This window comes from Pseudorca crassidens, chromosome 8, assembly GCF_039906515.1.
Source record: "Pseudorca crassidens isolate mPseCra1 chromosome 8, mPseCra1.hap1, whole genome shotgun sequence".
NCBI classification, from domain to species: Eukaryota; Metazoa; Chordata; class Mammalia; order Artiodactyla; family Delphinidae; genus Pseudorca; species Pseudorca crassidens.
Window position 1 is genome coordinate 83,464,208 of NC_090303.1, and position 12,665 is coordinate 83,476,872.

Consider the following 12,665-nt stretch of genomic DNA (forward strand, 5'->3'; position numbering starts at 1 on the left):
CTGGGGGGAGGGCAGCGCCTTCTGAAAAGTCCCTGAAACCGTCCTGTGAACACCGGCATCGGGACCCGAGAGTGTGGACAGGGTAAACGCCTGCGGGCCCCTCTTCAGCACTGCAGTCATCAGGCACCCTGCACAGCCGGGGCTTTACTGGGTCTCTTGAGAGTAAGCAGAACCGAGTGAGCCATGGTCTGTGCCACGAAGGAGCTCCCAGTGTAGTGGCAGAAACATAAACCAGACAGGGAATGGATAAGGCCCCCTGTGACAAGCGTACCAACGGCCGTCATGTGTCAGGCCCCTGTAACAGAGTGGCCGGGGGCCCTGAGGATGGGGGGGCGAGTCCTTCCCCACTACCAGCCGCCCTCGCCTCAGAGAGGGAAGGGGGAGCAAAGGGCCTGCTGAGAGCTTGAGTCGGGCCCAGAGGGACACAGAGGAGACGCCACTGGGGGCTGATGCTCAGCAGAGTAGGGGTGAGGGGCTGTGGCAGGAAGGAGCCAGGGGAGGGCACTGAGAAGACCTTGGGGGTTGCCACACCCAGTGAAAAACAGACCAGCAGCAGGGACCGATGACCCAGGGGCAGTGGTTCGGGAAAGACAAGGCAGGGAAGGGGTCTCCCTCCCCCCAAATGAGGAGGGCAGTGAGTTGGCGTGGGAGGGTGGGAACCCAGCCTGGCAGCACTTGGAGGTTCAGTTCAGCATGTGTCTCACGGGGCGCGTCAGGTCAGAGTGTCCACATTTGAATAGACTGAGACCGGGCCGTGCTGCCAGAATTGTTCCCCACCTTGCCCGGCGCAGATTCTGAGGCCCTTTCCTTGTCCAGGGTCGTATGGGGCCCATCCTTCAGCTCCACTTTTGCCCCCAGGAGACGTTGCAGAGAGTGGCTGCTGTCCGTCACCGCCTCTGTCGCCCAGGCCAGGGCCCGCCCTGGTAGGAATGGAGAAGGCTGGTTGGCCTTGGTCTTGCTTAGTGTCCACTCATTTCCTCTACCTCCTAAACCAGAGCCCAGGAACGTTCCCTAGGGCGTCTCTGGCCATGGCCAGTAGATTGGAGAGCCGAGACTGGGAGACTGGCTGCCTCTAAGGCCTGAAGCGTCAGCAAGATACTGTGAAACCTCCTCGACCAGGGACCAAAGAGGACTTCCCTGTGGGACGGGGGCAAGCAAGCCAGTGCCACGGGCACCCTACAGCATTCCACACCCTGCCCACTCCCCAGCCCCATCTAGAGTTGATACTCCAAGGCACATGGCACCCAGGTCTCACTCCCTGTACCTCCCCACAGGCACCCAGTTGGAGAAGCTGATGGAGAACATGCGCAATGACATCTCCAGCCACCCTCCCGTCGAGGGCTCCTATGCCCCCCGCCGGGGCGAATTCTGCATTGCCAAATTTGTAGACGGAGAATGGTAGGCCACCTGGACCCGAGCAGGGCAAAGAGTCTGAAGTAGGAGCAGCAGCAGTTCTGTCCCCAGGGCCCAGGCCTGCAGAGCCACTAGCCAGACCTCAGGCATTTGCCGTAGTGGCCGCTTCCACCGGGTGCTTGTTCTTCACCTGGGCTGCTCCCCGGAGCGGCCCTCTTTGTGGCCCACAGCCCGTTTGCGGCCTGCGCTTTAACCCGTGGTTTTTCTGCAGTCGGCCTCTGGCATAAAGAAGGGTCCCTCCTTCTCTCTCCTGGCCTACTCCTTTGGGGGAGCCCTGGCTGGCTGGAGCTCTCCAGCACCCCCCTCACCCCACGCAGGAAGAATGACGTCAGGGCGGGGCTAGGGGGTGGGGTGAGGGTGGAGGCTGGTGCTCAGTGAGCCCAGACCGGCCGCCACCCTCCACCCCAGCTGCCTGGGACATGAGCGGCAGCGCTCACAGGCTGCAGGAAGGTCACTTATGTCTGATCTACCAAGCGTGGGGCCCATGGCCTTCCCAGGGTGACGAGGTGATGTGGATGCGTTCCCCGCTGTGGCCTCCCAGGCAGATCCGCCGGCTGATTACAGCTGCTGGTAGTGCGCTGGGTTTAAACAGCAGGCATCAATCTAGTCATTAGTCTTGTCGCTTTGTGCCCCAAGGACACATGAATCTGCTCCACACGCTGCCCTCTCCCTCCTCTGCTCCCAGCTATGCTCTGGTTCCATTAAAGGGTGGCCACAGCACCCGAGCTCTGGAGTTCGAGAACTGCCCTTTGTGGCACCCATGGGTGTTCACTCTGAGCCCTGGGCAGGGAAGTGCTGTGGCCCCTGCCCTGCCATCGCTGGCGCTCCAGGGAGACCAGCCTCCTCAGGGCTGTCCCTTGAGTTCTGCCCGCGATGCCATTGCAGGTACCGCGCCCGAGTGGAGAAAGTCGAGTCTCCTGCCAAAGTACACGTCTTCTACATCGACTACGGCAACGTGAGTGTGGGGGCCCGGAGGCGGGCGAGTACGCGAGGGGCCCCCAGTGCCGCCAGGGACCCTTCCACACAGTAGGCCCCTAGGTCAAGTCCATCTGCTCTCCCCAAGGTCCCGCTGAGCCTTAGACTCCCTCCCTGACAGGATGGTGAGTGTGTGGGCCTCTCTGCTGTTCCTCTAACAGGCCCGTGACCCCTGAGTGACTGGGCAAAACTGGCATCTCTGGTCCGAGGCCTGTGAGCACTGAGTGGTCCTCTGTCCAGACCCCAGCCCCAGCCCCGGTTCCTCTTCTGCCCAACGTCTCTGAAGAGTGGGTCCCTGGACGCCCCTGGTCCACATGCTCAGCTGGGTCCTTGTGTGCTGATCCCCAGCACATCCCAAACCCAGGCTTGCTGGGAAGGGGCTGGTAACCCTGGGAGAAATGTCCCTTGGGCTGGACCTGGGAGTCTCCCAGCAGTAAGCAGGAGAGAACGCTGTCGTCCAGAGCCGCGCCGCTCCTGAGGACTAGTGTGGAAGGGCCGTTAATAGAAAGCCCAGGGCTGGGCCACGCTCCCACCTTACCACCCAGCGATACACAGAGGAAGGGGTCTTGCCAGACTGGGGTTGCCCCACACACCTGAGCCAGAACCACTAGCAGGTGGGGTGTTGCCTGGACCCTCGTCTTGGAGCGCTCTTCCAGCCAGGGCCCCCCCCCCCCCAGCCTGTGGGAAAGGGGTCAGGGAGCCCATGTCACAGAGGAAAGGTATTGGGGAAAAGTGGAGACAGTGATGAGAGTTGAGCTACCAGGTTGGGTATGCAGTAGGAGCCACCGGGTGTGCCACCAGCAGGCCCAGCTTCCCACCTCCCAGGCTTCGCGGACTGGGCGGTCCGTGTATGTGGCTACTCGGAAATGAGCCCTGGGGGATGGGGGCACTGAGTTAGAATCCCTAGGGGCCTGGCCGTGCGAGTTGTCCCCCGAGAGCAAGGGAGCTCCGAGTGTGTGATGCTGTGGCCTGGTGTGTCCTCTGCAGAGAGAGATCCTGCCGTCCTCCCGCTTGGGCACCCTGCCACCTGCCTTCAGCACTCGCGTGCTGCCAGCTCAAGCCACGGAGTATGCCTTCGCCTTCATCCAGGTGCCCCAAGACGTGAGTCTCCACGCGTTCCTTCCCCAGCGGGGACTGTGCCATGACGCTCAGACACTGCTGCAGTCCCAGCACATATCTGCACGAAGAAACCCAGCCCCGTCCCGGATCCCACCCCTCCCTCACCCTGGCCCCCTCTCACGGGGCTGAGCCCCCGGCGCGTCCCTGGTTAGTGGCCACTGTCTCTAGCGTCTTGGGCTCTCGGCTGCGGTGGTCTCCCAGCACTCCTTCCAGGCTCAGACGATGCCGCCAGAAGTAACTGCCCCCAAACAGCTCTGAGCGTGCCACACCTCTGCCGGAAATCCTCCACTGAGGTCCCACTGGCTGATGGGAGGAGTAGAAACAATGGTGATGGTCTGTTAGTCACGGGGGAGAGGGGTGTGGCCAAGGAGGTTGAGGGAAGGTGGCGTCAGAGCCTCTGAGCTGGCTCTTGAGAAACGGGGGGCCTGGTGGGCCAGGGCACGTTGGGCGAAGACTGGTCCAGCAACCGCAGCCGGGTGTTGGGGGCCCTGTGGGCAGCAGCAGGAGATGTCGGGCCCTGTCTGCCTGGGCAGGGAGGTTATTCTTCGTGTTGTAGGCGGGAGGGGCTGTGGGAAAGGGGGCCCTCCACGTCCAGAGCCTGTTTCCTCCCTCGCTGGGGTCTAAACGGGGAGTGAGGTAATGCTGGCACGTGCTGGGCAGACCTCCTTGAAGTCCGTGAACAGGACCTGGGCCCTCACGGCTCGTGGCTGGCGCTCGCCTCCCACGCTGACCGGGGTGTGTCCCTGCCGCAGGAGGATGCTCGAACAGACGCCGTGGACAGCGTGGTGCGGGACATCCAGAACACGCAGTGCCTGCTCAACGTGGAGCACCTGAGCGCCGGCTGTCCCCACGTCACCTTGCAGTTTGCCGACTCCAAGGGGGACGTGGGGCTGGGCTTGGTGAAGGAGGGATTGGTCATGGTGGAGGTGCGCAAGGAGAAACAGTTCCAGAAGGTGGTACGTGCTGCGGATGCGGGGTGTCCCTCGCGCCTCCCACCGCTGTCATGGGGGGACTGGGAGGGGACTGCACCGGGAGCCAGAGGGGGAGTGGGGCACCCACCGTCTTGCTGCTCCTGTTGGGGAAAGATAATGGATTTGGGTTCGTTGGGGTTTAAAATTTTAAAAGCTAATTACATCCCAAATTAATTGGCTGCTGGTTTGGCTGAAAACACAGCTGCAAACTGGAGCGGAAAGTTTGCCTTTGCCCGTACCCCCGGTGACAGGCTAGGAAGCTCTGCCAGGGGTGGCATGGAGAAGGTCACAGCCTGTTGTGCTGTCTCCCGTCCTCACCTGCTCCTCTCCCAGTCCATAACCAGCTCCCAGCACTCAGCGCCACTCTGCCACGACACCCCTCCAGCCTGTTTGGAGAGGCGCAGGACTTAGAGCTGGGCCTGAGCCCCACCTCCCTCGCTCCTGAGACATCTGGCCCTAGAGATCAGCCTTTGGAAGCCTGAGTCTCCCATTCATGACGTGAGGAGAGCACAGACAGCCCGGCTGCTCGATAGGGTGGGCCACAAGGATCGGGGGCTGACACCTGGGAAACCTCCTTGCACTGCTCATTTGTTGATCACGAGGACCAGGCCTCTCCCGCTCGGCCCCGTTCCCATCCCAGTTTCCCCCAGCCTCTCCCCACGACACGCCAGCCTCGAGGGACGGGCCAGGCCGGTGGGAAGCTCGTGCCCTTCTGCAGCGCCCAGCTCCCCCGCACTCCTGAGTGGAGGGACACGAGCGGCAGGGTTGAAACCAGTGTTCTCTCCACTGTGGCCTTGCTTCCCCTTCTCCCCCGTCTTTTGCCTTTCCTCTCTCCCCACATAATGATTGGTGGTTTGTGGATCCATGGCTCTGGTTCTGCAAGTTGATTAACTCATTTGGAACAAGACCTCAGTGTGAGTCACTTCTGTGCCTCATCTGGACAGGAGGGGCCTGACCCTAGTCTTCCCCCCAGTTTCCTAGGTCACTCCTAGGAGTTAGCTTAAGTTTCCCTATAAAATTGGAGCTCCCAGTGTCCGCCCTATGAAGCTACCCATAACGTCGCTGGTGTCTAGAAACACCTAATGTGTTCGTTCGTTCACTTACTCATTCTTTCAGTAAATGTTTACTGAGGACCGACAGATCTCAGTGAACAAGAAAGAGACAACATTCCATGGAGCTTACATTCAAGCATGAGGAGACAAAAAGGAAAATAAATACAATAAGTCAACAAAATTAAATGTTAGACGATAAGTGCAATGGAAAAAGGGAAAGTAGAAGTAAAGAAAGGGTCTCAGGAGTATGTCGGAGGGAGTGGTGGTGATTTTAAATGGGGTCATTGGAGGCCTCCTTAAGAAGGCGATACTTGACCACAGACGTGAAGGGGCAGGATAGGTAGCCGGGCGGACAGGAAGGGGAAGCGTGTTTCAGACGGGTGAAACAGCCAGCATGGAGAGTCGAGAAACAGCTAGGAGACTGTGACTCTGCACTGGATTTTACGTGGAGGGACCCGATGAGCAGGGGAGTGATGTGACCTGGGCCTCACCCTGACCACCCCTTTGTCCTCTTGTCCCGCCAGATCACAGAATACCTGAACGCCCAGGAGTCGGCCAAGAGCGCCAGGGTGAGTTTTTGCCTCAGGAGCCCCCGAGGGTGCTGAGAGAGGGGCTTGGCCGTTTGGGTCCCAGCAGGTCCCACCTCCCTGAAGAGCCATTTTCTGTTTCCTCGCAGCTGAACCTGTGGCGCTACGGAGACTTCCGAGCCGATGACGCAGATGAGTTTGGCTACAGCCGCTAAGGAGGGAATCGGGTCTGGCCCCCATCACCGCTCACGCCAGTACCTCTTCCTCTGCCGGGAGGGGGTTTTCAGCTCCAGACCTCAAATGGGGGGCATAGATTGGGTCCAGCTTTGCTTCAGTGTATGGGAATGTCTTGTAGGGTGGCATCTGGGCTGGGGACGGGGGGTGGGGGAGCCCAAGGCTTTCAGGGGACAGGCCACTGTCTTCTGTGAGGACAGGCACTGCCAGCCGCTGTCTCTCCCAGCTGGTTTTGTTTCTCTTTAGGGGTTTGTTTTCTAAAACTTGTCCTCAGATCAGGAAGAAACATGAAAGACTTTGTCCTATGGAGGGCATGATCCTGGCAGCCAAGGCCAGCTGGCACCCCACTTCTATCCCAGACTCCCCTTTTCCCCAGCTCTCTGTCCAGCTGTTGATTATGTGATTTCTCTGATACGTCCATTCTCAAATGCCAGCGTGTCCACGTCTGCCCCTTTGCCAGCCCTCCCCATTTCTGTATTTAAAGCTTTTGAGGCCCAATAAAATAGTACATGCTGTCTGCAGCCCTTATTGGTCATGGTGGAGGCCAGAGCCCAGGGTTTCGTCAGCCCCAGGCAGCAGGAGATCTGGGCACTTGAATGACCCCTGAGGTCTAGTCCATATGCCTGGCCACACCCCCTAGAAACATAGCCAGTCGTGGGAAGCAGGGCAGGCCTTCAGAGCTCCAAGCAACTCCTGGGGCCTGGTGGGCGTACCTGACACCATGGCCATCATGCAGAAGGCTGGGGATCTTCTCTTTTGACTCATCTGCACGTGGCTGCCCTCAAGAACCTTAGCAGCTCGGCAAGCAGTGCCCAGGACACTCCATGCAGGAAAGGCCAGGCTCGGCCCCGCCAGGCCCAGGCGGGAAGTTGCTGGGCCTGTCCTCTGGCAGGACCCACCAGAGCCCCCACAGGGGGCCAGAAGGGACTTGCCGAGGGAGATGAGGGGATTCCCCTCTTCCTGCTGTAGCAGAAGGAAAGGCTAATGCCAGATAGGCTGGCACAGCATGTGTTAAGGTCAGTGGCCCCCAGTCCCTGCCCAGCTCCCTCCAGCGTGTGTCCCCTGGAGAATGGAGCTGGAGGATGGGGGCTCCGAGAGGGGTCTGGGCAGCAGGCCGAGGAGAGCTCGTCTCCCCAGGTTAGCTCTGGGTCTGTTCGACTTGACAAGGTGTCCCCCAAGTCCTCCAGGTGGAGCTGGCCACGGAGCTCAGAAACCCCAGGCTACTCCTAGCCCCTGAGGGGGGAGCCCTGAGAGCGGCCACCGTGGTGTGTGCAGTGAGGGGCCCGCGTGCTTCTCAGGGCACGAAAGCAGGTGTACGCGTGTTGGGGGCTCACCACTCCAGCAGCTGCAGTGTCCAGGGGACCTGCCCTTTCTCCCAAACCCCAGGGCCCCACCCTTGTGGCTCTGACCTTCCCAGGCACATACTCTGGTGTCAAACCGTGGCCCGTCTTCTTGGCAGCCCCGCTTCCCGCCCCCACGTTCTGATCTGGGGCGGTGCTCCAAGCTGCCATGTAAGATTGGTCCTTTGGTCAAGTCTTTGGGGAAAGTCAGTGGAGGTGATGGGGCCTGGCTGGCCAGCTCTCATTCCTAAACGAGGTCCCGGGTCCCAGAAAATTCTGGCTCCTGGCAGTTTTGCCCCACACCCACTCATTCAGGCCCAGGGGTCACGTGGGGTTCTATCCAGGACTCCTGTCTTCCTATGCTCCTTCCTTCCTGTCTTCCTATGCTCCTGTACTCCTGGAGCAGGGCAGGCCTTCAGAGCTCCAAGCAGCTCCTGGGCCTGGTGGGTGTACCTGGCACCATGGCCATCATGCAGAAGGCTGGGGATCTTCTCTTTTGACTCATCTGCACATGGCTCCCCGCAGGAACCGCTGGGTTGATCAGAACGAGTGTTTATGCTCCTCGAATCAGAACCCCTTTATGGGCCAGTAAACTGTTTTCCATGACTCCGTACAGCCCCTTGCGGCCCGAGAAGTCCGCAGGATTGGGTGTGAGCCTCTCCTTCTGTCTCCACTCCCGGAGAAGCTGTTCTGCCCCCGCAGTCAGGGCCCACTCCCACCATGGTCTCTCATTTTATTTTTCTCCATCGTGGAGGCTGGTCATGGAAAAGAAAATGCCCATTTCACCCATTTCTCTACCTCCTGGTAGGGCCCAGAGGTAGGTCGGTGTGTATTCACTTGAACGCAATTGGCAGAGGGGCGAGATGCCAGCTCACTCTTTTGTAAAAGGGTCTGAAGTCATCTCACTGTCTTAACAGTTGCCTTGGTTACATCTGTGCCCAAGGATAAACCCTTCATGGTTCTCCAGTTGAAATGATGCCTGAACCTTTCTCCAAGGCTGATTTAGACAAAGGTCAGAATATTCACCAGGCCAGAAGGCCCTGCTGCTGCTGGTTTTGGCCCCAGCTCAGTGTTATGCTCTTTGCCACATCGATTGAGTTCCTGAGGTCTGTCCTGGGCAGGGCTGGGACCAGGGTGAGGCGAGCCAGGCGCCTAGGGTACAGAATTCAAGGAGGCGCTCAAGAGTGTGCAGGTGCATTGGCGTATTTTATTTTCATCCCCAGTTGAGGCCAGTCAGCATCAGCACTTGCACAAGTAGCACCAAAAAAAAAAAAAAAAAAAAAACCTCCAAAGGTCCTTCTCCCGCTAGAGTTGCAAAACATGGCTGTTGGTGTCAGGATCATAAGCTCTGCCTTCCCATCCACCTTTCCAGCCGAACAACAGAATCTTTTGAGCACCTATCATCCATCCACCCACCAAACACGGATTAAGACCCAGCAGCACCGGCACAGCGATGGGTCTAGTGAGTGCCAAGACAACCTCCACAAGCTCGGGGGCGTGGCAGTCTAGGTGCGGAGGAGGAGCCAGAGCTGAAACGCCCATAACAATCCACAGTAGTGGCAGCGCCCGAGGACGAGGGCCGCCCTCGCCTGGTGGCTGGGGAGGCATCACAGAGGAGGAGGGCCGCGTCGGACTAATGGATGGCAGGAGAGCAGCACTGCTAATCTGGGCAGGCTCTGGAAGTGTCCCAGTCTCTGAGGGCTGACGCTGCAGACTCTAGGGTTTAGACTGGCCACTAGGGAGAAGTACTGCTGCCCGAGACCCCTCCCCAGTGACTCATCTCCCTCCTCCCGGCCAGTGGGCAGGACCAGTAGGGAAGGCAGGCGGTGGAGGGAAGGGCTCGCAAGGCTGCCTCCACTTTGTTTATTGGTTTGATTATTTCTCCATCCCAGGGAGAGAGTCAGTGGACCCCTTTTCTTGCTTTAGCCCATGATGGGAAGCAGGGAGGGGCTGGAGAACTGGTGCCTCAAGAGTGGTTATTGATGTCCTAATTACAAGAGGATGCTAATTTAATTTGAACCTAATTACAGTGCACTACCCTGGGTGGCATGTGTTTTAATAATTAACGCCCTTCAGTTGCGTAGGAGTGTAATAATATTTACACTGGGTTGGCCAGCAGCCTGGGGAGGCGGGCCAGGGGCCCGTACGCCACCCTCCACCCGGACAGCTTAGCTGCTAGCAGGTGGGGAAGGTGGCACGTGAGTCTTGGTTGGCTAGTATCTCGTCAGCCTTCCCAGGGAACATGCGTGGGCCTCATTTCCAGCCACTTCCTTGACCCATCAGGCCGCTCCGCTCTACGGGGCACCAGGCCGGAAGTCTGAGATACATCGCGGCCTGCCCCTCACTGTGCCACCTCTGCCTGCCCGGGCCCATTCTAGGGAAGGGATTGTTCAGGGGGAAGGAAGGAGAGCTGCTTGGTTTTTCTTCTCTTTTTATTGGTAACACTTGTAAGGAAATCTGCATTCAGAAAGGTGCACGGATTGTAACTGTGCAGCTCGGGTTTTCACAAAGTGAACATAGCCACGTGAACACACAGAACCTAGAACGTCACCAGCCCCTCATAAGCTTGCCCCTCAGTCACTATCGCCCCCAAAGGCAAGTCCTGTTTTATCCCAGTGGATGAATGTCACCTGTTTTGTTGCATTTTTGGTTTTGTTTTTTGGTTTTGCCTGGGTTTGAGTTTTACGTAAGTGGAGTCGTGCAGTATGTGCACGTGCCTGCCTTCTCTCGCTCAGCTTGTCTGGGAGGTTCGTCCTGTCTACGTTAGCCTTAGTGTGTGCACTCTCATCTCTGTGTGCTCTGCTGTGTGAAGGTACTTCTCTTTGGTGGCTGTAAAGAACTGAGATGCTCAGCAGTCTTGCCAGAGCCCGAGCTATGCCAGTCCCTGAAGGGGAGACCTGCTCGTCCTAATTATACAGCTGGGGGACAGGAGGTGACACATTTTGAGAAGGGGTAGCAAGATGACAGGGCAGGGCAGTTCCACCCACCACAAACCCAGAACAGTGTGGTTGCCAGCGTGCCTCCCGTGCCCGGCCTTTCAGAGCTCTCAGCGGTGGGGAAAGGGTCTATTAGCAAGTTCTAGAAGCCAAGCAGAAAAACCAGGGGTTTAAGAGATGGTCACAGGGGACTTCAGTGTCTCCACCCAGACGTCTCGCTAAGTCACTCCTTCTCTAAGTGTGGCTGGCAGACCAGCTACCTCAGAATCACCTGGGGTGCTTGTTAAACTGCAGCTTCCAAGAATAGTGCCGGGACTATATTGGGAATGGGGGTGGGGTGAGTGAGCTCAATCCTCATCTCTCATCACAGGAAGACAATGGGTAATGTTTGAAGTTGATAAAACAAGAACTGGCCTATTGTTTAGCAATAAGATGGTAACCACCAAAAGATCTAAAATAGATGATTAAAGGCGGTTGCCTGTAGGTAGCACAACTGAGGGTGGGGAGTGTATCTTATAAGTCCCTGTGTACTGTTTTTTCACCACAGACAAGCATTTCTCATTATCTTTTTTTAATTCACTCTCAGGTGAATATACATGTATCACTTCCCACTCCAAGACCTCAGTTCCTGTGGGCCGGGGCCTGGGAGTCTGCACTTTTCACAAGCTCCCTAGGTGATTCTGATGACTTCTCAAGTTCAGGAATTGGCTATCACTGTCCAAAGTCATTTTGCAACACGAGGAAGGAGACAGTAACTCGCCCAAGGTCACCCAGTTTATTAATGGCAGGCCCAGAAATAGAAAACAGGTCCCCAGGCCCGTGATTTTTCTCTACATCATTAGCATTCACCTTGGTGGGTACCTGTCTCAGTGGGCCTGGCCGTCAGAGACCCAGAGGCGAGCTGGGGACCTGGCTCAGTTGAGGGAGGCCAGGGGACCCCTCCTGTCACGGGCGCAGAGTGCTTGTAACTGCAGCGGGCTTACAACGCCCACGGTTTGTGCAAAGCTGCTGCTCGTGCTGCCCTGCCAGCAGCAGTGTCTGAGTTGTTTTCTCAGAAGGGGAGCCACCCAGAGCCCCCTGAACATTCAGGCCTCCAGCATCTGCTGAGCGCCTACCGGTTGCAGGCACTGTTCTGAGGGCTGGGATACAAAGAGGACTAAGCCCTAGCCTCGTGGGGCTTACAGTCTATGAGGACGGTAGGTGCCGGTGATAGAGAAACCTCATTAACTTCATGGAAACAGAGGTCTATACAGATGCTGCGGTGGTCGCTTGTCAAGTTGACGGAGTGCACGCCACGTGCGCTAGCAGTTCCTGCCGCCTCTGTGGCCAAGGGCCGCCTCACCGTAAGAACCTGCACCAGGAGTCATGTGCAAGAGTGGTCGATGCAGTTTTGTTCCTACTTCAAATCACTGGCACAACAGACACCACAAGCATATCCACACAATGAAAATGAATGAATTGTGGTAACAGAACAACACGGGTAAATTTTGGAAACAGTAAAGCAAGCGCATCTCAGAGGACTTCGTACCATATGATGCCATTATTCTAAAGTTCAAAATCAAGTAATACATTGCTTACACGTATGTGTATGTCGAGCGATCATAAGATTTATGGAATGTTTTTGAGAATGTAAAGGGACACTTAACTCCTTACGTTTGGACCACAGATGTAAACTGGCATTTCTTTGAGCAAACTGGTACACGTTGACATCTTTGATGTATGTAATAAAATACAAAACCAAAGCAGAGGGATGATAAACACAGAAGTCTGGGTGGTGGTCACCTCCAGAGGGAGCAGGCAACCCTTTGGGGGTGGGATAAGGAAGGATGTCAGTTACTGGGAATGTCCCGGGACTCAGTCTGGGAGGTGGGTTTATAGATGTTTATTAGTAAGGTGGCATGGGAGCTCAAAGGAGAGAAAGTGAATTTTTCCTGGGAGTTAAGTGGAGTTATGGTCAGAGAAACCTAAAAAAGGAGCACTTCACTCTGCCAGGGAAGGTTTCAAGGACAAAGTGACAGCTTCTGCAGTTTACCAGGTAGAGAGTGGGTCTAGGTAAGGGAACACACTGAGTGAAACCCTCCCCTGGCTGGGGAAGCTG

The 12,665-nt window shown here is 57.2% G+C and overlaps 1 protein-coding gene across 1 annotated transcript in view; it reads left to right on the forward strand.

Moving 5' to 3' along the window:
* Positions 1-6,812, forward strand: part of SND1 (staphylococcal nuclease and tudor domain containing 1) — a 419,471-nt gene extending 412,659 nt beyond the window's left edge. Inside the window, exons 19-24 of the mRNA XM_067746913.1 lie at positions 1,275-1,398; positions 2,299-2,368; positions 3,376-3,489; positions 4,260-4,463; positions 6,055-6,099; positions 6,207-6,812. Coding sequence (XP_067603014.1) covers positions 1,275-1,398; positions 2,299-2,368; positions 3,376-3,489; positions 4,260-4,463; positions 6,055-6,099; positions 6,207-6,272 — 623 coding nt within the window. The 3' untranslated portion in view covers positions 6,273-6,812. The remainder of the gene's footprint in view (positions 1-1,274; positions 1,399-2,298; positions 2,369-3,375; positions 3,490-4,259; positions 4,464-6,054; positions 6,100-6,206) is intronic.
* Positions 6,813-12,665: the final 5,853 nt, after the last annotated feature.